At 43.3% G+C, this 25,118-nt stretch overlaps 1 protein-coding gene and 1 pseudogene across 1 annotated transcript in view; both read right to left on the bottom strand.

The window, feature by feature from the left end:
• Positions 1-1,967: 1,967 nt before the first annotated feature.
• On the bottom strand, positions 1,968-3,492 carry LOC126955370 (40S ribosomal protein S20-like; annotated as a pseudogene).
• A 5,646-nt stretch (positions 3,493-9,138) lies between these two features.
• TMEM192 (transmembrane protein 192) overlaps positions 9,139-25,118 on the bottom strand; it is a 41,569-nt gene continuing 25,589 nt past the window's right edge. Inside the window, exons 5-6 of the mRNA XM_050791838.1 lie at positions 23,166-23,268; positions 9,139-18,109 (exon numbers count right to left, since the gene is read on the bottom strand). Coding sequence (XP_050647795.1) covers positions 17,971-18,109; positions 23,166-23,268 — 242 coding nt within the window. The 3' untranslated portion in view covers positions 9,139-17,970. The remainder of the gene's footprint in view (positions 18,110-23,165; positions 23,269-25,118) is intronic.

The following is a 25,118-nucleotide window of genomic DNA, read 5'->3' as shown; positions in this document are numbered from 1 at the left end:
GAGGCGGGTGGATCACGAGGTCAGGAGATCGAGACTATCCTGGCTAACATGGTGAAACCCCGTCGTCTCTACTAAAAATACAAAAAACTAGCCGGGCGTGGTGGCGGGCGCCTGTAGTCTCAGCTACTTGGGAGGCTGAGGTGGGAGAATGGCGTGAACCCGGGAGGCGGAGCTTGCAGTGAGCCGAGATCGCACCACTGCACTCCAGCCTGGGAGACACAGCGAGACTCCGTCTCAAAAAAAAAAAAAAAAAAAAAAAAAAAAAAAAAAAAAAAAAAAAAAAAAGAAAAAATCTCACCATCTCTCTTGATTCCTAATTTAATCACACTGCAAATTCTCTTGCTATGTAAATTAAAATATTCACAGGTTCCTGGGATTAAGACACAAACATCTTTGGGGCCGGGACATGATTTTGTCTACTACAGTCCATCTTCTGGTCCCAAACATGAACATCTGTCCCATATGCAAAATACTTTCACCTCATCTCAACATCCCCAAAGTCTCAACCTGTTACTATTGTAATATTGGTTATACAATTTTATTTTTCAAAAATCGTAGAACTATATACCAACAGTGAATTTTACTGAATATAAACATTAAAATGGGTATTGAAAAAGAGGAAACAGCAAAGGAGACTGAGAAGAAGTCACCAATAAGGTGGGAAGAAACCAAGAGATTGTGCTGACCTGGAAGCCAAATAAAGAAAGTATATTGGGCCGGGCGCGGTGGCTCAAGCCTGTAATCCCAGCACTTTGGGAAGCTGAGGCGGGTGGATCACGAGGTCAGGAGATCGAGACCATCCTGGCTAACATGGTGAAACCCCGTCTCTACTAAAAATACAAACAAACAAACAAACAAACAAACAAAAAACTAGCCGGTCGTGGTGACGGGCGCCTGTAGTCCCAGCTACTCGGAGGCTGAGGCGGGAGAATGGCGTGAACCCGAGAGGCGGAGCTTGCAGTGAGCCGAGATCGCGCCACTGCACTCCAGCCTGGGAGACACAGCGAGACTCCGTCTCGAAATAAATAAATAAATAAATAAAGTATATTAAGGAGGATGTAATATGGCCGGGCAAGGTTGCTCATGCCTGAAATCCCAGCACTTTGGGAGGCTGAGGCAGGTGGATCACCTGAGGTCAGGAGTTTGAGACCAGCCTGGCCAACATGGTGAAACCCCGTCTCTACTAAAAATACTAAAATTAGCCCACATGATAGTGGGTGCCTGTAATCCCAGCTACTCGGGAGGCTAAGACATGAAAATCGCTTGAACCCGGGAGGCGCAGTTTGCAGTGAGTCGAGATTTCAGCACTGTACTCCACTCAGGGCGACAGAGCCAGATGCTATCTTAAAAAGAAAAAAAAAATGCAGTTCCCATTACATGGCCATGATTGCCATATGAAGTGTCTATACACACTCCTGCCAAGCCTGGATATAATGAATCTCTTTACTCTTGCTACTATGAGTCACGAAAATACCATTTAACTTGAATTTTCCTGATGAATAATGAGGTGGGACATCTTTTCACATAGTTTGGACATTGTGTTTCATCTACAAACTGCATGTATTTATCCTGTGCTTATTTTTCTTTGCTTTGCTTTTTAAATCTTAAATTCAATTAATATTTGAATATGTATAAGAATCAAGTTTTGAAACTCAAAAGGTAGAAAAGGATATTTTGAAAAACCTTGGCCCCTAGCCACCCAGTTCCCCTTCCCAGAAGCAACCAAAGTTATCAAGTTTTATAGTTTTAGAGACAGTCCATGCATATATAAAGAGAACGTACACATCTTTTCTCCTCTCTTTTTATGCAAATAGTAGCATGCTATCAGTTGGCACCTGGCTCTTTTTATTCAAAAATTATTTGGAGATTATTTCCTTCTCAGTAAAGAAAGCTGCCTCATACTTTTTGATGGTGTTATTTAACCAATCCTCTACTGATGAAGATTGAATCTGTACTTTCATTCTGGCTATAACAAATAATCATTGAATTAATGATGTAGCATAGGTGGGACTATATTGCCAGGATAAATATCTGAAGTAGAGTAACAGGGTCAAAGGACATATGCATCTGTGATTCTTTTTTTTTTTAATTTAATTTTTATTTTTTTAAACAACTGGTAATCAATTTATTAAAATAGTTGACTTAAGCATCTGCAGTGGTGACTTCCACCTCAACTCCTGGCTCAATACTGATGGAAGTAATCTGCATAACAACCTCGGAAGAACTGTGCAAGTCAATGAGTCGCTTGTGGATTCTCATCTGGAAACATCTCATGTCTTAGAACGTTCACCACAGGAGTTTTTCTTGTAGTGATTCTCAAGGTCTTGGTAGGCATTCGAACTGGTCCTTTCACTTTGAGATTCTTTTCCTTTGCGCCTCTGATCAAGTCAGCACACATGTTTTCCAGGGATTTTGTGTTGCGGCTCCTTAGAGTGATTCGAATTCGGTGAATTGCCACTTCCGGCTCCACGGGTGTTTTTCCGGTATCCTTAACAGCCATGGCTGCCGTGCGGCTTCCTGACCGACTCGTTCCTCTGCAAGAGCGAACAGCGGTGAGTCAGGAGCAGGAGCTTGCGGGTCGGCGATCCACGGCACCTACGAGCGCGTCTTCCTCAAAGAGCATTCTAACAGATATTTGGAAGTCTGCCCTGCCCTCCACAGAGGTTACCAACACGTCTCGGTAGGATACAGGAGAATGCTGGTTTCTCTACAGACTTGCTCACATCAAGTGTTAACTTCTTTCCTCTATCCGCTTTGCTAACTCAGTGTCAGTCACTGAGGAGTTCTCTTATTATAACGGAAGTTTATCATCTTTTCATAGGCTTAGAAACCATTCCTGTTTCCTTTAGTGTTAACTGTTCATACACTTGGCCCTTTTGGAGGCAGTCATTCTTTTTCTTTTCTCTTTTCTTTTCTTTTTTTTTTTTTTTTTTTGAGACAGTGTTTGGCTCTTGTTGCCCAGGCTGGAGTGCAATGGTGCGATCTCGGCTCTCCGCAACCTCCGCCTCCCGGGTTCAAGCGATTCTTCTGCCTCGGCCTCCTGAGTAACTGGGATTACAGGCACGCACCACTACGCCCGGCTAATTTTTGTATTTTTAATAGAGACGCGGTTTCAGCATGTTGGCCAGGTTGGTCTCTAACTCCTGACCTCGTGATTTGCCCGCCTTGGCCTCCCAAAGTGCTGGGATTACAGGCATGAGCCACTGTGCCTGGCCTCTTTTTCTTATGATTTGTAGGATCTTAGATCTTAGATCTTATGATTTGTAGGATCTTGTGTTAGAGAATTCTACCCTTGGTCTGTGACCCTTGTCTGGGTAAAAAAAATTTTGTTTTTGAGATGGAGTCCCACTCTGTCGCCCAGGCTGGAGTGCAGTGGCACGATCTCGGCTCACTGCAACCTCCAAGATTCTCCTGCCTCAGCATCCTGAGTAGCTGGGATTACAGGCGCATGCCACCATGCCCAGCTAGTTTTTGTATTTTTAGTAGAGATGGAGTTTCACCAGGTTGGCCAGGCTCATCTTGAACTCCTGACCTCAGGTGATCCACCCGTCTTGGCCTCCCAAAGTGCTGGGATTACAGGCCTGAGCCACCATGCTTGGCTTTTCTCTCTCTTTTTTTTTTTTTTTTTTTTTTTTTTTTTGAGATAGGGTTTTGCTCTCTCACCCACGCTGGAGTGCAGTAGTGCAACCACAGCTCATTGAATCCTCAGCCTCCCGAGCTCAAGTAAATCTCCCAACTGTGCCTCCTGAGTAGCTGGGACTACAGGCATGGGCCACCACACACGGCTAATTTTTTTCTATGTTTTTGTAGAAACAGGGTTTCACTAGGTATTCCAGGCTGGTCTTGAATTCCTGGGCTCAAGTGATCCTTCCACCTCCACCTCTCAAAGTGCTGAGATTACAGGGCGTGAGCCACTGCACCTGACCTTTATTAAAAAAAAAAATTTTAGAGGTGGGGTCTTGCTATGTTGCCCAGGCTGGTCTTGAACTCCTGAGCTCAAGGGAGCCTCTTGCCTTGGCCTCCCAAAGGGTTGGGATTATGGGCATGAACCACTGCACGTGGCCCCTTTTTTTTTTTTGAGAGAGAGAGAGTGTCACTGTTGCCAGGCTGGAATGCAGTGGTGCGATCTCAGCTCACTGCAACTTCCGACTTCTGGGTTCAAGTGATTCTCCTGCCTCAGCCTCCCAAGTAGCTGGGATTACACGCACATGCACCACGCCCAGCTAATTTTTGTATTTTTAGTAGAGACAGGGTTTCACCATGTTGGCCAGGCTGGTCTTGAATTCCTGACCTCAGGTGATCCTCCCGCCTCGGCCTCCCAAAGTGCTGGGATTACAGGTGTGAGCCACGGAGCACAGTCTGGCCCCCATTTTTAACAATAAAATATTTGAATCAGCTAGGATTTAGTAGATATGAATTATGAGGCAGGGATATAACATAAGTTCTTGATGCTTTCCCTCGTTGTCTTCATAACATTTATCCTTTTCTTGGCAGGGCACCTGGGGCAGGATGATATGGTTTGGATGTTGTCCCTGCCCAAATCTCATGTTGAAATATAGTCCTCAGGAGCACCGAGGGGGCTCATGCCTGTAATCCCAGCAATTCAGGGGGACGAGATGGGCGGATCACCTGAGGTCAGGAGTTCGAGATCAGCCTGGCCAACATGGTGAAACCCCATCTCTACTAAAAATACAAAAATTAGCCGGGCATGGTGGCACATGCCTGTAATCCCAGCTACTGGGGAGGCTGAGGCAAGGGAATCGCTTGAACCTGGAAGGCAGAGGTTGCACTGAGCCAAGATCATGCCACTGCACTCCAGCCTGGGTGATACAGAGAGACTCCATCTTAAAATATATGTAGATATAATCCCCAGTGGTGAATCTAGGGCCTGGTGGTGGGAGGTGTTTGGGTCATAGGGGTGGATCCTTCATGGCTTGGTGCTGTCTTCACAATAGTGACTCAGTTCTCACAAGATCTGGTTTTTGTAAAGTGTGGCACCTTCCCCTATCTTGCTCCTGCTTTTGCCAAGTGACAGGCCTGCTCCCGCTTTGACTTTCACTGTGAGAAAAGGCCCCCAGAGGCCTCCCCAGAAGTGGAGTAGATGCCTGCATCACGCTTGTACAGCCTGCAGAACCCATGAGCCAATTAAACCTCTTTTCTTTATAAATTAAAAAAATAAACATTGAATGAGCTAACTTTTCTGCAGTGAATTGAAAGAACATCTTTTGGCCAGGTGCGGTGGCTCATGCCTGTAATCCCAGCATTTTTGGAGGCTGAGGCAGGCGGATCACCTGAGGTGGGGAGTTCGAGATCAGCCTGACCAGCATGGCGAAACCCCATCTCTACTGAAAATACAAAATGAGCCAGGTGTGGTAGCACACACCTGTAATCCCAGCTACTTGGGAAGCTGAAGCAGGCGGATCTCCAGAGGTAGGGAGTTCAAGACCAGCCTGACCAACACGCAGAAACTCCGTCTCTACTAAAAATACAAAATGAGCTGGGCGTGGTGGCATGTACCTGTAATTCCAGCTAGTCGGGAGGCTGAGGCAGGAGAATCGCTTGAACCCGGGAGGCGGAGGTTGTGGTGAGCTGAGATCACACCATTGTACTCCTGCCAGGGCAACAAGAGCAAACTCTGTCTCCAAAAAAAAAAAAAAAAAAAAAGACCAATAAAAACACTTTTTTTTTTTTTTTTTTTTTGGAGACAGAATCTCATTCTGTCGCCTAGGCTGGAGTGCAGTGGCACAATCTTGACTCCCAGTAACCTCTCTGCCTCCCGGGTTCAAGCGATTCTCCTGCCTCAGCCTCCAGACTAGCTGGGACGACAGGCACGCGCCACCACGCCCGGCTCATTTTTGTATTTTTAATAGAGACGGGGTTTCACCATATTGGCCAGGCTGGTCTCGAACTCCTGACCTTGTGATCCGTCCACCTCAGCCTCCCAGTGCTGAGATTACAGGCGTGAGCCACCATGCCCGGACTGAAACATCTTTCATATACTAAATTCTCATATACACTTTGGTCTATTTCTAAATTTACTATTTTGTTTCATTGATCTAATTATTCATGGGCAGTAGCACACTGTTTTAATTATTACGTTATTATAATACACTTAATACCTTGTAGTATTAATCCTCTCATACATAGATTGAGAGAGAATTGCCATGTTTGTGACGTCAAGACTTTCTATCCAAGGACACAGCATACCATTTCAAGTCTTCTTTTTATTCTTCAGTGGTGTTTTAAAGTTTTCTTCAAAAAGATCTGGGTACTTCATCTTTTTTGTTATTATTGTAAATGGGGCCTTTTCTTCAATTGTGTCTCCTAACTGGTAGTTGCTTGTATTAAAGGAACTGATTTTTACCTATTAGTTTCATACCCAGAACCTTACTGAATACTCTTATTTATATATTTTTGTGATAGTTTTTCTTTTCTTTTTTCTGTCTCGCTCTGTCACCCAGGCTGGAGTGCAGTGGTGCAATCTCAGCTCACTGCAACCTCTGTCTCCCAGGTTCAAGCAATTCTCCTGCCTCAGCCTCCCAAGTAGCTGGGATTACAGGTGCCTGCCAACACACCCAGCTAATTTTTGTATTTCTCATAGAGATGGGGTTTCACCATGTTGGCTAGGCTTGTCTTGAAATCCTGACCTCAAGTGATCCACCCCCCCTCAGTCTCCCAAAATGCTAGGATTATAGGCGTGAACCACCGTGCCCGGGCTGTAATGGTTTTTCTACTTAGGTTCTTTGGAGTTAGCTGGGTAGTCAATCATTATTTGATAAGAAAATGCAATCTATATAACTCCATATACTTTTTCTTATCTAAATGTTTTGTTGGATCTTCCAGAACAATAAGAAATAGCAATAATATGACTGAATATTTTTATTTCTGATGTTAATGGGAACATGTCTGGTGTTTCCTACTAACTTTATCCATTTATTTTATTTTATTTTAATATTATTTTTTAAAAGATAAAGAGATGGGGCCTCACTAAGTTGCCCAGGCTGGTCTCAAACTCCTGGGCTCAAGCAATCCTCATACCTCGTCCTCCCAAAGTGCTGGGATTATAGGCATGAGCCACCATGACTGGCCATCTGTTTTCTAATAGTTTACTTTTATCTTATTCATTTAAATTACAGATGTGGGCTGGGCATGGTGACTCATGCCTGTAATCTCAGCACTTCAACAGGAGTTCAAGACCAGCCTGGCCAACTTGGTGAAACTCCATGTCTACTAAAAATACAAAAATGAGCCGGGCGTGGTGGCAGGCGCCTGTAGTCCCAGCTGCTGGAGAGGCTGAGGCAGGAGAATCGCTTGAAACTGGGAGGCAGAGATTACAATGAGCGGAGTTTGCGCCACTGTACTCCAGCCTGGATGACAGAGCAAGAATCTGTCTCCAAAAAAACCCAAAATTTATTTTCAATAGAGACAGGGTCTTCATATGTTTCCCAGGCTGGTCTCCAACTCCGAGGCTCAAGCGCTTCTCCAGCAGTGCCCTCCCAAAGTGCTGGGATTACAGACGTGAGCCACCATACCCGGCTCCAATTTGAAATTTCTATCTGAACATCTAGTTCTTCTATAATAACAGAAATGTCTTAACTATTTAATATGGGACTGGATTAATAGGAGCAGAGCTCTAAAAGGTTAACAAATATTCCTGAATATATTGTCACATGCAATCATCAATGGTACCTTTCCAATTGTATTTTAAACTGATTTTTTTGGTATGTAAGAAAATCGTTGATCTTCATGTTTTATAATTTGCCACCCTTGCTAATGGTTTTTCTTAAATTCTCTAGATGTCTAATGGTTAATTCTTAAATTTTCTAGATATTAATGTATAACCATCCCATGCACAAATTAATCCTGCTCCTTTATCCAACTGTACTGATGAGCACTTTTCGACAACAGTAAATAGCAGTGATTATAAAAACGATCAGACTTATCTCTTTTATTTCTGCTATTTTGTTATTTTTTAGTGTATCCTAGATATAAACTTTTAAACGAGACCTTAAAAAATAATCTTTCAGTTCAGGACATCATAAACAGAAAGTGAAAACAGAGCCCAGGTTACGGCTAGATTACAGGAACAGGCTTTGAGCGTGTGTGAGCATAGTTTTTCTACTACAATTCCAGTAGTGATTCATCAACAGATATTGAGTGCTTACTTTGTGCCAGACACTGTTCTATGTATGAAGGATACAGTAGTAAGCAAAAGATAGAACTTACATTCTATCAGGAGACAGAGACAAAGTAAGCAAGTAAGTTACATGCAGTATTTTCCCCTTATCTGCAGGGGAAACATTGCAAGACCTCGGGTGGATGCCTGGAGCCACAGATAGTACTAAACCCTACGTACACTATATTTTTTCCTATCCACACATAACTATGATAAAGTTAAATTTATAAATTAGGCACAGAGAGTAACAACATCAATAATAAAATAGAACAATTATAACAAAATACTACAATAAAAGTTATGTGTGGTGTTGTGGTGCACATCTATAATCCCAGCTACTCAGGAGGCTGACTGAAGTGGGGGGATTTTTTTTTTTTTTTTTTTTTGAGACGGATTCTCACTCTGTCACCCAGGCTGGAGTGCAGTGGTGCGATCTTGGTTCACCGCAACCTCCACCTCCCAGGTTCAAGCGATTCTCCTGCCTCAGCCTCCTGAATAGCTGGGATTACAGACACGTGCCACCATGCCTGGCTAATTTTTGGATTTTTAGTAGAGACAGGGTTTCATCATGTTGGCCAGGCTGGTCTCCCAACTCCTGACCTCAAGTGATCCACCCGTCTCGACCTCCCAAAGTGCTGGGATTACAGGCATGAGCCAAAAGTGACATTTGAACAAAGACTTGAAAAAGATATATGGGAGTTGATCATTCCAGGCAGAGGGAACAGCAAGCACAAACGTCCTCAGGTGAGAATGTGCTTGGCAATCCAAAAGTCACAGTGTGACTGACACAGGGTACACAAAAGAACAGTAGGAGAGAGGAGGTGGGGTGGGGTGGGAAGTAGAGAGTTTCTAGGTCTCTGAAGGCCACTATCCAGGCTTTGGGGCTTTTACCGAGTGAAAAAGGAAACCATCAGGGTAGTATGTTTTAGAAGGATATTGTTGGCTGCTGTGTTAAGCATAGATTTTGTTTGTTTGTTTGTTTTTGTACGTGCATGGGGCTGGGGGTTCAGGGTGGAGAGGTGGTAAGACACAGAAAAACCACTTAAAAGGCTGGATGCGGTGGCTCACTTTGGGAGGCCAAAGCAGGCGGATCATGAGGTCGGGAGTTCCAGACCAGCCTAGTGAGCATGGTGAAACCTCGTCTCTACTAAAAATGAAAAAAGCACGCCTGTAATCCCAGCTACTCAAGGAGGCTGAGGAAGGAGAATCGCTTGAACTTGGGCAGTGGAGGTTGTAGTGAGCCAAGATTGCACGACTGCACTCCAGCCTGTGCAGCCTGTGTGACAGGAGTGAGACTCCATCTCAAGAAAAAAGAAAAAGAAAAAGAAAAAGAAAAACACTATTATAATAGGGCCAGGCACAGTGACTCATGCCTGTAATTGCAGCACTTTGGGAGGCCAAGGCGGGTGGATCACCTGAGGTCCAGAGTTCAAGACCAGCCTGGTTAACATGGTGAAACTCCCTTTCTACTAAAAATACAAAAAATCAGCTGGGTGTGGTGGTACGTGCCTATAATCCCAGCTACTCAGGAGGCTGAGGCGGGAGAATCACTTGAACCCGGGAGGCAGAGGTTGCAGTGAGCCCAGATCGTGCCACTGTACTCCAGCCTGGGCAACAGAGCAAGACTCCGTCTCAAAAAAAAAACCAAAACCCCAAAAGACTATTATAATAGTCCAGGTGAAGATTATAGTGGCTGAGGAAGTAGCATTCGGGGTGCCAAGAATTGCTTGGACTCTGGGTATGTTTTAAAGGAAAAGCCAGCAGGATTTGCTGATGGATTGTCTATAGGGCTTGAGAGAAAGAGGAGTTGCCATTACAGAGGTGGAAGAGACTGTGGCAGATGGCTCAGCTGGGGACATGTTCTGTTTCAGGTGTTTTTTTCTATACCCAAGTAGTGATCTAGAAGAGGCAGTTGGATACATGTGTCTGGAGTTCAGGGAGGAAGGCCTGGCTGAAGATTCACATTTGGAAATTATCAGCTCATAAATTCTATCAAAGTCATGAGATTGTGTGAGACACCAAAAGCGTGAACGCTGATGGAGAAGCCAAGAGGCCCAGGGGTTGAGTCCTGGAGAATACCAATGAAAAGGAACTTGCAAAGCAGATAAAAGAAGAAGCTAGTGAGGTAGAAGAAAACCAGGAGAATGTAGTGTCCTGGAAGCCAAGCTGAAATAAAGAGTCAAGGAAGAAGTGATCAACTGTCAAGAAAAGAAAGAGAGATCAGACTGTTACTGTGTCTGTGTAGAAAAGGAAGACATAAGAAACTCCATTTTGATCTGTACTAAGAAAAATTGTTTCTGCTTTGAGATGCTGTTAACCTGTAACTTTAGCCCCAACCCTGTGCTCACAGAAACATGTGCTGTATTGAATCAAAGTTTAATGGATTTAGGGCTGTGCAGGATGTGCCTTGTTAACAATATGTTTGCAGGCAGTATGCTTGGTAAAAGTCATCGCCATTCTCCATTCTCGATTAACCAGGGACACAGTGCACTGCGGAAAGCCGCAGGGACCTCTGCCCAAGAAAGCCTGGGTATTGTCCAAGGTTTCCCCCCACTGAGCCTGAGATATGGCCTCGTGGGAAAGGAAAGGCCTTACCATCCCCCAGCCCGACACCCTTAAAGGGTCTGTGCTGAGGAGGACTAGTGAAAGAGGGAGGCCTCTTTGCAGTTGAGATAAGAGAAAAGCTTCTGTCTCCTGCTCATCCCTGGGAATGGAATGTCTCAGTGTAAAGCAGACCATTCCCATTCGTTCTATTCTGAGATAGGAGAAAAGCACCCTGTGGCCGGAGGCGAGATATGCTGGCAGCAGTACTGCTCTGTTGCTCTTTGCTACACTGAGATGTTTGTGTAAGGAGAAACATAAATCTAGCCTACCTGCACATCCGGACACAGTACCTTGCCTTGAACTTATGATACACATTCCTTTGCTCACATGTTTCCCTGCTGACCTTCTCCCCACCTGTTGCCCTGCTACACTCCCCTTGCCAAGATAGTAAAAATAACGATCAATAAATACTGAGGGAACTCAGAGACTGGCGCCGGTGCAGGTCCTCGCATGCTGGATGTGCCAGTCCCCTGGGCCCACTGTTCTTTCTTTATACTTTGTCTCTATGTCTTATTTATTTTCTCAGTCTCTCGTCCCACCTGATGAGAAATACCCACAGGTGTGGAGGGGCAGACCCCATTCAATCAACTGAGCCAAATGTTGCTGATAAGTTAAAAGAGGAGACCTATGCATTCATCTCCAACTTAAGCAATGTGGAAGTTATTGGTGACCTTGCCAAGAACAGTTTCAGTAGAGTAGTAGAGTGAAGAGTGAGACTGGATAGAGAGGAGGGGACAAGAATTAGAGATAGACTTCCCTGGTTTACGAATGAAACAATATTCCTTAGGAAACCTAGGGAATGTTTTCAAATCTTAAATTTGTGATTGTCACATATTCAAAGTTTGATTCTTCAAGAACTCAAGAGCTTACCAGGTGTGAGTTTTGTATTCAAGATTTATAAAAGCATCTCAGTTCAGACTGAGATCACTAAAATATCTGAAACAGACAGACTTGTTAAAGGGCATGCCTTTCTAGCCTTTTCTGTAAAAAGAACAGGAAAAGGAGAATATAAAATTCATTTGCCATTGACTTTCTGAATGGTTAAAGCATAAAGATAAATTTTTTTCCCATGAGCCTTATCATACCATACATCTCAGCCATATTAACACAAGGTCTAATTTAGAGAAGAACAACTGAATTGATCAAACCCAATAGTTGGTTTATTTGTCTATGGTGTTAACTCCTTCCACTCCCCACCACCAACCACCACCATTAAAATGTAGATACCGTGAAAACAGGCATCCTTTCTGTCCTATTAACCCCTGAATTCACAGCACCTGGAATACTTTCTGGCACACAGTCAGCTCTCAAATGTTAAGTGTTAAATACAATTAAACTAAATGCATGTGTATGGAGACACTTTTGGTTGTCACAAGATTCCAAGAGCATCCTAGTAACCAGGATGCTGTTAAACATCCTACAATGCACAGGAGAGACACCCCTCCCCCAACAAAGAATTGTTCAACCCAAAATGTCAGTAGGACTGGGTTGAAAAACCTTGTCTTAGAGAAATTTGGGGAAAAATAAAAAAAGAGAAAGGATTAACTTGACTCAAATAAGACTTTTGTTTGAATCCCGGGAAGAAGAAAGAGGGCCTATGGCAGAAGCCTGGATATACTAAAATTCACTCAAGCCACTGGCAGCTCTCCCATGACAAGAAGATATGCAATCCCAGCACTTTGGGAGGTAGAGGCAGGTGGATCACGAGGTCAGGAATTCGAGACCAGCCTGGCCAACACAGTGAAACCCTGTCTCTACTAAAAATACAAAAATTAGCCAGGTGTGGTGGCAGGCACCTGTAATCCCAGCTACTTGGGAGACTGAGGCATGAGAATTGCTTGAACCTGGTAGGCAGAGGTTGCAGTGAGCTGAGAGCGTGCCACTGCACAGCCTGGGAGACAGAACAAGACTCTGTCTCCAAAAAATTAAAAAATATATATATCCAATGTGGCTCTGGTTATTCATTAGTGTAAAATTTTCACCAGTGCTGGGGGAGAAAGAATCCAGGCTGCAGTGTTTAAACAGTAAATGACAAAAGAACCCAAAACAACAAACTAGGATGTATTTCTAACAAACATTGGGACTATCTTTAACATGTAAAGGAAGATTTTATATATATAGTTTTTTTTTTTTTTTTTTTTTTTTTTTTTTTTTGAGACATAGTCTCCCTCTGCACATGTAGGCTGGAGTGCAGTGGTGCGATCTTGGCTCACTGCAACCTCCGCCTCCCAGGTTTGACTGATTCTCCTGATTCAGCCTCCTGAGTAGCTGGACTACAGGAACCTGCCACCACGCCCAGCTAATTTTTATTTTTATTTTATTTATTAATTTATGTATTTATTTATTTTGAGATGGAGTCTCACTCTATCACCCAGGCTGGAGTACAGTGGTGCCATCTTGGCTCACTGCAACCTCTGCCTCCCGGGTTCAAGCGATTTTCCTGCCTCAGCCTCTGAGTAGCTGGGATTACAGGTGCGCGTCACCACGCCCAGCTAATTTTTGTATTTTTAGTAGAGACGGGGTTTCTTGATGTTGGTCAGGCTGGTCTTGAACTCCTGACCTTGTGATCTGCCCGCCTCGGCCTCCCAAAGTGCTGGGATTATAGGCGTGAACCACTGTGCCCAGCCTTAATTTTGTATTTTTAGTAGAAACAGGGTTTCACCAGTTGGCCAGGCTGGTCTCAAACCCCTGACCTCAAGTGATCCACCTGCCTCAGCCTCCCAAAGTGCTGGGATTACAGGTGTGAGCCACCACGCCCGGCCAGAAGATTCTATTTGTTAAGAAAAAGAATATCCCAGGACAATAATAAGCAAAGGACTTGAATATATACATCATAAAAGATTTATAAAAGACCAAATAACTTGGAAAAAATGTTTAACACTTCATTAGTATCCACAGAAATGCAATTTGAGACAATGACATAGTCATCCGATGGATCAAGGCTTAAATAAGATAACACCCACTATTAGTAAGAGTATGGAGACCAGGTGAGCTGGCTCACGCCTAAAATCCTAGCATTTTGGGAGGCCAAAGCAGGTAGATCACCTGAGGTCAGGAGTTCAAGATCAGCTGGCCAACATGGTGAATCCCTGTCTCTACTAGAAATACAATTTTTTTTTTTTTGTTTTTTGAGATGGAGTCTTGCTCTGCTCTGTCACCAGGCTGGAGTGCAGTGGCACCATCTTAGCTCACTGCAATCTCTGCCTCCCAGGCTCAAGCGATTCTCCTGCCTTAGCCTCCTGAGTAGCTGGGATTACAGGCGCCCTGCACCACACCTGGCTGATATTTGTATTTTTGGTAGAGATGGGGTTTCACCATCTTGGCCAGGCTGGTCTCGAACTCCTGACCTCATGATCCACCCACTTCAGCCTCCCAAAGTGCTGGGATTACAGGCGTAAGCCACCACACCCAGCCCAAATTTTTAGTATGTTTGTACTAAAAAATAGTGGCACGCGTCTGTAGTCCTAGCTACTTGGGAGGCTGAGGCAGGAAAATTGCTTGAACCCAGTAGGAGGAGGTTGCAGTGAGGAGGTCCCGGATCACACCACTGCACTCCAGCCTGGGAGACAGAGTGAGACTAAAAAAAAAAAGTGTACATTGGTATAATTCCTTGGTAGTGAGATTTCAAATAACTGTTTTGCTTTGTATTTTTCCATATTGCCATTTTAAAAAATGAGCTTTTAACTTTATAATAAGTCATGATACTGTTGTCATTTGGAATACATACACATACACATATACCTCTATCTATCTATCTATCTATCTATCTATCTATCTATCTATCTATCTATCTACCTACCTACCTACCTACCTACCTATACACATATAGACTTATAATAAAAGGTTTACTATACCTTCCCTAGTTCAGGGCCATATCTTTCTGCCACACATATTTCTTCCATATTGAACTACGATCTGATCCTCCTGAAACTAAAACTGACGTTGTCACTTCCTTGCTTGCAATGCTTCAGAGGATCCCATTAACAACAAGATAAAGTGTGGTTCCAGCATAGTATCAAGGCCATCCAAGCTCTGACCCTGTCTACCTCTTCACCCAGCTCCGCCTCACATTTTTGGTTCCAGCTACACACAGTGCTTGTGATATTTTGTAGTTATTTGCCTTCCTACTTTACTCATTGTTTTGTCTGGCATTCTTAAAACCCTCTACCCTCTTGCCCTCAGTGTGCCCCCTGAAGTGGAGCTCCTACAGCATGTTGTGCCTACTGTCATTACTGCACTTAGCATGGAGTCTGGAAATCTATTCCTTGCTTTCTTTAGAATGTAAGCTGCCCACCAGAGTCTTTAATTTCTGTATTCTCAGTGCTAGCACAATTACCAGCCTGGTGAATAGAACATTTAACATTTAAATTGTTTTGTTCGTTTTTCTGTTTTGTTACTTCTTCTTCTTTTTTTTTTTTTTTTTTTTTGAGATGGAGTCTAGCCGTTGCCCAGGCTGGAATGCAGTGGCGCAATTTCAGCTCACTGCAACCTCTGCCTCCTGTGTTCAAGCGATTCTCCTGCCTCAGCCTCCTGAGTAGCTGGGATTACAGACACGTGCCACCATGCCCGTATTTTGTATTTTTAGTAAAGATGATATTTTACCATGTTGGCCAGGTTGGTCTTGCGCTCCTAACCTCAGGTGATCCGCCCGCCTCAGCCTCCCAAAGTGCTGGGATTACCGGTGTGAGCCACTGCACCGGCTGTTTTGCTACTTCTGATACTTAGTTTCATTTTCATTTACTGTTTGAAATGTTCATTATTGTATTCAGAAAAATGTTGATGATTATACAACAAACATGTTGATGATTACATGAGAACATGGGCACCCTAACTTTTTAACTACACTGTTCCTTGTAAACAAAGTTCATCCCATAAATCTCAGAAACACTACAGATGCAAATTAAATTTTAAAAATAAATAAGAGTTAATCATCTACCACTGGTGTTCCCTTTTGAAAAGAAAAACAACTGAAGGCAAAGTTTATAGGCTCTTCCAGAACAGAGAAACAGATATCTAGAGAAGGCAATGGCTTTGAGATACACTTATCAAAAAGAAAGGAAGGCTGGGCACAGTGGCTCACACCTGTAATCCCAACACTTTGGGAGGTCAAGGAGGGCAGATCACAAGGTCAGGAGTTTGAGACTAGCCTGGTCAGCAATGGTGAAACCCTGTCTGTACTAAAAATACAAAAATTAGCCAGGCATGGTGGTATGTGTCTCTAATCCCAGCTACTCAGGAGGCTGAGGTAGGAGAATTTCTTAACCCCAGGAGGCAGACGTTGCAGTGAGCCGAGATCATGCAACTGTGCTCCAGCCTGGGCGACAGAGCGAGACTCTGTCTCCAAAAAAAAAAAAAAGAAAGAAAGAAAGGAAGGAAGGCACCATTGCACTCCAGCCTGTATGACAGGGCGAGACTCTGTCTCAAAAACAAAAAAAACCCCAAAAAATCAAAAAAAAAGAAAGGGAGAAAGGCAATTTTAAAAATACATTTTGGCTTTAGTTTGTGAATGTTGTGTGCAGGTGACAAACCATCTTTTTTTTTTCTGAGAGACAGTGTCTCACTGTTGCCCAGACTGGTCTCAAACTCCTGGCCTCGAGTGATCCTCCTGCCTCAGCCTCCTGAGTAGCTAAGATTACAGGCATAAGCAATCATCTTTATCTTAGTAGAAAACTTTTAGAATGCCCCAGCAATGGCTGTATCTAAAATAAACAGGTATTTGCCCTCCACAAATCAAATAGATGTGGCCAAATCAATATATCCCTTGCCTATACAATTATATTGAACACATCACTATATAGTTACATATCAAATATTGAATATTCAGCTAATGATCAAAAAAGATGAACACAGTCACAAATATCCCCTTCCTTCATATTCAGCCTTCAACCAAAAGTCTTTCTAAGGCAGCATATAACAGAGCTAATAACAAATTGATGAACTAAAGGGGCATACTAGGAAAAATGGAGAAATAATGCCATTTGCTCTGAAAAATACTTCATTTTTATCTTGAGAATCAGATATGTTTAATATCTGCATATAACTTAATACGCATTTTATCCATTACATTTTTAAAGTATAATCTAAGGCTTTAAAAGGTATCTTTTTTTATAGTAATTCAAAATTACAGAAGATGCCTTTCCTATAATTGAAGTTATTGATCAATTGAAGGTATAACCAGACTGAAATATACAGCAGCTTCTTGAAGAATGGCAGAAATAAAGTGAAAGTTCTAAATTCTTCTCTGAATTTTTCAGCTATTGCTAATGGAAGGTGCTGCCAATATAATAGGTAACACAGTTTTGTCTAACACTGGTCCAAGTAATCATCATATCTTATTTATTTTTATTTTTATTTTTTTGAGACGGAGTCTCGCTGTGTCACCCAGGCTGGAGTGCAGTGGCACGATCTTGGCTCACTGCAAGTTCTGCCTCCTGGGTCCACACTGTTCTCCTGCCTCAGCCTCCCGAGTAGCTGGGACTACAGGCACCTACCACCATGCCCAGCTAATTTTTTTGCATTTTCAGTAGAGATGGGGTTTCACTGTGTTAGCCAGGATGGTCTCGATCTCCTGACCTCGTGATCTGCCGCGCCTGGCCGTTATTTCTTAAGAATAGAAAACTGTAGAAGTTTGCATAGTAGATCATCTGGTGAGACCTCAGTCCTATGGTGAGAAAATTCTCTATAAAAGCTACATGGCCCATGATGTCATCCACTACCACATAAGCATATAAAATACATGATAAGGCTCTCCAGGAAAAAACATTCACAAGAAATAATGACTTCTTTCATCAGCTTAAAAGTGGGAAGAACTTATTTGATTAAAACCCTCTTTAAAATCGATTGTCTTGTTAGACTTCCCCTATCCATAATGAAATCATTACAGGGTTCTAATGTCAGGTGGAAAAGTGTTGACTATGGAGTTGTTTAGCCTCTGATTCTAGGATAAACCAAACAGTTAAATAATTTCCAAAAGTACAAAACAGACATTCCCCTCAAGTTACCCGGGCTTCTACAGGTACTTTTCAAGTGACCTACAAGTCCTATATTTTAAACAGCCACAGAAGTCAGAACCAAATTCAGGTTTCCAGCAAACACTGTAAACTGCAGTTCCCTGTGGCAGCCTGTCAGGTGGTCAGGCAGTTTGAAGGACTCTGGGTTCCTCTGCAATTGCTGTCATGACCACGAGCCTCTCACGTTCTACTTGGCTGGCCGTCCAGGTCTGAGGAAGTGAGAGCCAACAACCGCTTACTCAGCAGCGCATTGTGTCGCTTCAGGTATTCAATGGTGTCTCCTTGCTTTTCAACAATTTCTTCTAGGCCTGAAATAGTCCTGCAAATAATCAAGATATAAACGGGTTACACATATTCCCCAATACTCATTAGTGTCTTTGCAAACGAGTACCTATGAGTTTTTAGTAAAGCATATTGTATTTGTTACCTTTTCTTAGATGTCAGAAGCCAGGGCAATATTGCCAAATAAGAATATTTTCCTAAATCATTTTAGTAACTTCTACTCTTGAAATAAATTTAAAATGTTATAAACTTTCACAACTCTACGTTTTAAAAAAGGTCATCACTGCTTTATTTAAGAAAGATCCTAATTTGTTAGAGTAAGATAATTGAGTATAAGTGATCAACTTAAATGGCATTTAAAGATAAGTAAAGGCAAAATTCATTCAATAATCAAATGACGATTAAAATAGACAACTCTGATCATGAGAAACAATTTTGTAAATGTATGGCATTTATTTCTTTTTGCATTTCTCCTTTTTTCTCCCATACCACAAACATGTATCTTTTTGCACTTGACACAAATAAAAATACTATTTAAGTATATAAAACAAACAAACAAAAAATCTAACTCCTTCCTACACTACTGCCCCAACCCACTTTGGTCTCACTGCTCAGAAGTAATAGCTATAAAGTGTTTTTAATTTCTTTTTTTTTTTCTTTTGAGACAGAGTCTCGCTGTCTCCCAGGCTGGAGTGCAGTGGCGCGATTTCGGCTCACTGTAAGCTCCGCCTCCCAGGTTCACGCCATTCTCCTGCCTCAGCCTCCCAAGTAGCTGGGACTACAGGTGCCCGCCACCATGCCCAGCCAATTTTTTGTATTTTTAGTAGAGATGGGGTTTCACCGTGTTAGCCAGGATGGTCTCGATCTCCTGACCTCGTGATCCGCCCACCTCGGCCTCCCAAAGTGCTGTGATTACAGGCGTGAGCCACCGTGCCCGGCGAGTGTTTTTAATTTCCTTCCACTAATTTAAGATATTAGTACTAGGAATAGTGATGATGATAATGATAATGACAATAATATGCCAGATAAATTTTAATGTTGACTAAAAATTGCCTATTCAAGAAATAAAATGTTATTGGATGTGTTTTACTCAGATATCCTGTATGTGCTAAAAGGGAAATATTTCAAGGGATGGTGAGAAATTCAGTATGAAAAATATCACATGGGAATGGTCCCATGTGAACAAAAAAGATTTATTCTTAGAAATAGTTATGCTTATAAATAATGTGGTTACAGGAATGGGCTATGTAACCACGTTACTATTATTATTATTTTTTGAGACACAGTCTAGCTCTGTCATTCAGGCTGGAGTGCAGTGGCATGATCTCCGTTCACTGCAACCTCCGCCTCCTGGGTTTAAGCGATTCTCCTGCCTCAGCCTCCTGGGTAGCTGGGATTACCAGCGCCCACCACCACGCCCAGCTAATTTTTGTATACTTAGCAGAGATGGGGTTTCACCATGCTGACCAGGCTGGTCTGAACTGACCTCAGGTGATCCACCCGCCTCAGCCTCCCAAAGTGCTGGGATTACAGGCATGAGCCACCACGTCCGGCATTAACTGAATTTTATTGACCCCAAGTTAACCCCATGAGGTGAAGGGAATACATTTTAAAGTTTTCCATTAAGTCATAAGAGGGCAATATTAGGTAAACTCTTCAGTGCTCAGGAAGAACAAGATGAAATATGAAAAGGGTCAAGGTCAGGAAGACTAGTCTCTGAATTTAATAAGCCCAAAAGTTAACAAAGAGATAATCAAGAATTGATACTAAAGTTATTCCTCTATTTAGGATACAATGAAGAAAAAGAGTCAACAAAATAAGAAGGCAGATCATGGTAGGTGAAAAGTGACAAAAAAGGTTGTATTTTCTGGCCGGGCGTGGTGGCTCAAGCCTGTAATCCCAGCACTTTGGGAGGCCGAGACGGGCGGATCACGAGGTCAGGAGATCGAGATCATCCTGGCTAACATGGTGAAACCCCGTCTCTACTAAAAAAATACAAAAAATACAAAAAACTAGCCGGGCGTGGTGGCGGGCGCCTGTAGTCCCAGCTACTCGGGAGGCTGAGGCTAGAGAATCGCTTGAACCTGGGAGGCAGAGGTTGCAGTGAGCCAGGATCGTGCCATTGCACTCCAGCCTGGGCAACAGAGTGTGACTCCTCTCAAAAAAAAAAAAAAAGAAAAAAAAGAAAAAAAAAAGAAAGAAAGAACCACAGACGTGACGCAGATAAAGAAGAAAAGAGGTCTGAAGTCTGAGCTTTGGGCACACCAATCTTTAGGAGTCTGGAAGGCAAAGGGGAGCAGGATAAAGAGACTGAAAAAGGAAGGGCCGGCAAGGAAACCAGGAGAGCCCAGGGAAGCATTTCAAGGAACAGGCAGTGGTTAACTGTGCCCACTGCCATTGAGAGGCAAACACAAGGACCAAGAGTCAGTTCACTCTGGATTGGGCAAAGTAGAGGCCATCGGAGGGACTGCAGGGGAAGATGGGAGTAGGGTGACCAGTAAGGAGACTCTTGCATATCCAGGTGAGAGATGTTAGTGGCAGTGGAGGTAGAGAGCAGTGGTTGGATTATTATTTTATTTTTATTTTTATTTTATTTATTTATTTAGAGACAGAGTCTCACTCAGTTTATTTATTTATTTATTTAGAGACAGAGTCTCACTCAGTTTATTTATTTATTTAGAGACAGAGTCTCACTCTGTCACCCAGGCTGGAGTGCAGTGGTGCCATCTTGGCTCACCTCAATCTCCACCTCCGGGGTTCAAGTGATTCTTCTGTTTCAGCCTCCCAAGTAGCTGAGATTACAGGTGTGAGCCACTGCACCCGGCCAGATTATTATTTTAGAGACAGACCCAACAGGACTTGCTGATGGGTTATCTGGGTGGAGGTGGGGTGAAGGAAGTCAAGGATGATGCCAGCTTTCCGGCCTCAGCAACCTGTTGAAGAGCCATGCTACTTCCCAAGATGGGATGGGGAGAAGGTTGAATTTGAGTTGGGAGAGGGCTCTGTGTTGGACATATTAAGTTTGCAGACATCCAACTGGAGATGCTGATGGCTAATGAGAAAGTCAGATACACAAATCTGGACCACAGGGGAAATACACAGTTGGAGATACATGTTTAGGAGTCAGCAGCATATTTATGGGATCTATTTTTCTGTTGTTGTTTATATCCACTTAATACTCATACAGAGTTTAAAAAAAAAAAAAGGTTCACAATGAAAAACAACAATTCCCTCCCTCACTCCTCATGATCCACCACCTCTGAGTTTCAGGTCCAAAGGCAGCCACTTCAACTCTTTGTAACTGTTTCTTCTATATTTCTCTGTATTTCCAAATAATGAGATTATACAATTTCTTGATTTTTCCATGTTTGCTATTTATCTGCAGACTTTCTATATAAGAAATTAGAATTTAGCTCTCTTACTTTCCCCAAATCCATATACATATAAATTTAATGTCTTCTTTCTTGTAGCCTCTTAATCCAGTAAGCAATATTCCAATTTTGGGTTAAATCAATATTCAGATCTGTAATATCACTATGTAGATATTAGCCACAGTTAAATAAGTATGTAACAGTTGGCTAAATATTAGCTAGAGTTAAGCCATGTAAATCAGCCTTCTGATTTACCTAGAATTAATAATCACCTCGTTTTTTGTTCATATAGTTTTGTTTTTTGAGTCAGGGTCTCACTCTGTGGCCCAGGATGGAGTGCAGTGGCTCTCTGCAGCCTCAGTCTCCTGGCCTCAATCAATCCTCTCACCTCAGCCTCTTGAGTAGCTGGGACCACAGGTGCCTGCCACCACACTTGGCTAATTTTTTGTACTTTTGCAGAGACAGGGTTTTGGCATGTTGCCCAGGCTGGTCTTGAACTCCAGGGCTTCAGTGGTCCACCCATCTTGACCTCCCAAAGTGCTGAGATCACAGGCGTGAGCCACCACACGGGCCTGTATAGTTTTTTACATCTACTTTAGCCCCAAGATCTCCAACAGATGTGAATGATATTTTAATTACCATGGAAGTCACTTAGGGAGAGACTGTATAGAAACAAGGGAGGGCAGACCAGGCTGGCTGTTCGGGAGGCTAAAGTGGGAGGACTGCTTGAGCCCAGGAGTTTGAGGCCAGCCTGGGCAACACAGAGAGACTCCATCCCTTAAAAAGAAAGAAACAGGCCGGGCGAGGTGGCTTATGCCTGTAATCCCAGCACTTTGGGAAGCCGAGGCTGGCGGATCACCTGAGGTCAGGAGTTCGAGACCAGCCTGACTAACATGGAGAAACCCCATCTCTACTAAAAATACAAAATTAGCCAGGCTAATATACAGGTGCCACATGCCTGTAATCCCATCTACTGGGGAGGCTGAGGCAGGAGAATCGCTTGAAACTGGGAGGTGGAGGTTGCAGTGAGCCAAGATCATGCCATTGCACACCAGCCTGGGCAACAAGAGCAAAACTCCATCTCAAAAAAAAAAAAAGAAAAACGAAAAAAACAAAGACACCTATAAAAAAAGGTGCTTTGGTCGGGCGCGGTGGCTCACACCTGTATTCCCAGCACTTTGGGAGGCCAAGGCAGGCGGATCACGAGGTCAGGAGATCGAGACCATCCTGGCTAACACGGTGAAATCCCGTCTCTACTAAAAATACAAACAAAATTAGCCGGGCGTGGTGGCGGGCGCCTGTAGTCCCAGCTACTCGCGAGGCTGAGGCAGGAGAATGGTGTGAACCCAGGAGGCGCAGCTTGCAGTGAGCCGAGATTGCACCACTGCACTCCAGCCTGGGCTACAGAGCGAGACTCTGTCTCAAAAAAAAAAAAAAAAAGGGGGGCTCCAAAGAGGGAGTAACCAGTTAATGATGCCAAAAGCTCTTTAGAGGTCAAGTAGGTTGGCTAAGTGGTTAATATTACTTTTGCATCAAATATATGGCCTGTTTAATACATTTACATATCCTGATTTAGACTTGATTTCATACAGCTGAAAGGAAATAAACAAATCAAACAAATGTAAAAGTACATATACATGATCACAAATTCCAAGCATCAGAATGGTTTCTAGCTTTCTAGGGGGAAAAACTCAATTATTTTATTTCTTACCTACATCTTACCTGAATCCAGTCTCCGAGGTAATATTGCTGGGGTAAGCATAGATTTTTTCTTCCTCAAGTATATCAGGCTCTGGTTTAGCTTTATTAAATCTCTGGATTTTCACTAAAATAATAAAGTCATTATTATATCGAATTCTGAAAAACAAGTCTAGTTTCATTTTTTCAAATTATGCTAATTTGCTGTTCTTATTAACATCCTCGAATATTTCAAAGTCTACTATGTGCCAGGCCTGTTCTAAGCTCTGCAAATACAGGGATTGCATTAGTCTTGAAAATAGCAATAATAGCTGACATTTATTGTGCACTTAGAACACATGAGGCACAGTTTAAATGTTTTACATGGATGCCCTCATTCAGTTCTCATAACCACCTGCATGAAGTGGATGCACTTATTACCCCCCAGTGAAGCCCAGAGAAGTTGAGCAACCAGTCAGCCATCTAATTCAGAAATCATGACTTCCTCTGGTCCAGGGGAAAACAGAGATAATAAGCCGACATTCTAAGACAGTATGGAAAGTACCTTCAACAGAAGCTTGTGCAAGAGGCTTGCACAAGGAGTTGTCAAGCTGCTTTTTGGCCTGGAAAGCAGTGCCTAACTCAACAGGAGATATTAGAGAGGGGAAAGAGGATAGAGCTTGAGCCCATCCTTGAGAGAAACACAGGAATTAATCACACAGACTAGGAGAATAAAGAAGGGTGCTTCAGGTGCAGGAGGAGTCGGAACAAATGCTATGGTCTTGAGAAGCTACACATATGTATGGGTGCGAGGGTGTATGGACAAGGAGTGAGGTTGGGAAGGTGGGCAGAGAATGCATCAGGAGTGGCTGGTGTGTCATGCAAGGCATTTACTTTTTTTTTTTTTTTTTTTTTGAGACAGAGTCTTGCTCTGTCACCCAACCTTGGCTCACTGCAACCTCCGTCTCTGCCTCCTAGGTTCAAGCAATTCTCCCACCTCAGCCTCCCAACTGGGATTACAGGTGTGCGCCACCACACCCAGCTAATTTTTTTGTATTTTCAGTAGAGATGGTGTTTCACCATGTTGGCCATGCTGGTCTCAAATTCCTGGGCTCAAGTGATCCGACCGCCTCGGCCTCCCAAAGTGCTGGGACTACAGGCGTGAGTCATCAGGCCCTGCCTAAGGCATTTAGATTTTATCCTCAGAGCAACTGGAAGTCATTGAAAGGATCTCACCATCATCCCTGAAGAGCAGGCTATGTAGAGGCCATTCAAGGAGAACCTTTCAGGCCCAGCATGATGGCTCATGTCTGTAATCCCACCACTTTGGGAGGCCGAGGCAGGTAGATGATCTGACCTCCGGAGTTTGAGACCAGCACGGCAAACATGGTGAGATGCCGTCTTTATTAAAAATACAAAAATTAGCTGGGCATGGTGGTAGGCACCTATAATCCTAGCCACTCAGGAGGCTGAGGCAGGAGAATCTCTTAAACCCAGGAGGCGGAGGTTGCAGTGAGCTGAGATCGCGCCATTGCACTCCAGCCTGGGCGACGAGAGCGAAACTCTGTCTCAAAAAAAAAAAAAAAAAAAAAAAGAAAATGCTTTTTATGCCACAGGAAAACTTCAGATTTTTTTTCCTTCAGCTGTTAGAAAACTCTGGGCAGGGAAGCTGTTAACAATCAGAGTTAAGTATGAACAAGATCACACTGGCAGGAATAAGAAATATGAATCAGTGGACAGAGGGAAAGAGACCTGTTATGTGTCTATTGGATACAGCCATGCAAGAGATGATGAGTACCTACCTAACCAAGGCAGTGAGTGGCAGGGACCAAAGAAAAGAGACAGAGCTGAAAGACAGGTCCTGTCTGTCAGTAAGACTGATGACTGACGATCCCCAATCCTATCCAGTTCTTGGGGAGTGAGGTAGAAGGAAGAAGGTAGATGACTCCTACGTTTCTAGGATGGGCTGGTATTGTTAACTGAGCTAGAAGAGGAGGG

The sequence above is a fragment of the Macaca thibetana genome, chromosome 5 (assembly GCF_024542745.1).
Source record: "Macaca thibetana thibetana isolate TM-01 chromosome 5, ASM2454274v1, whole genome shotgun sequence".
NCBI classification, from domain to species: Eukaryota; Metazoa; Chordata; class Mammalia; order Primates; family Cercopithecidae; genus Macaca; species Macaca thibetana.
This window is presented reverse-complemented; position numbering and strand designations above follow the sequence as displayed.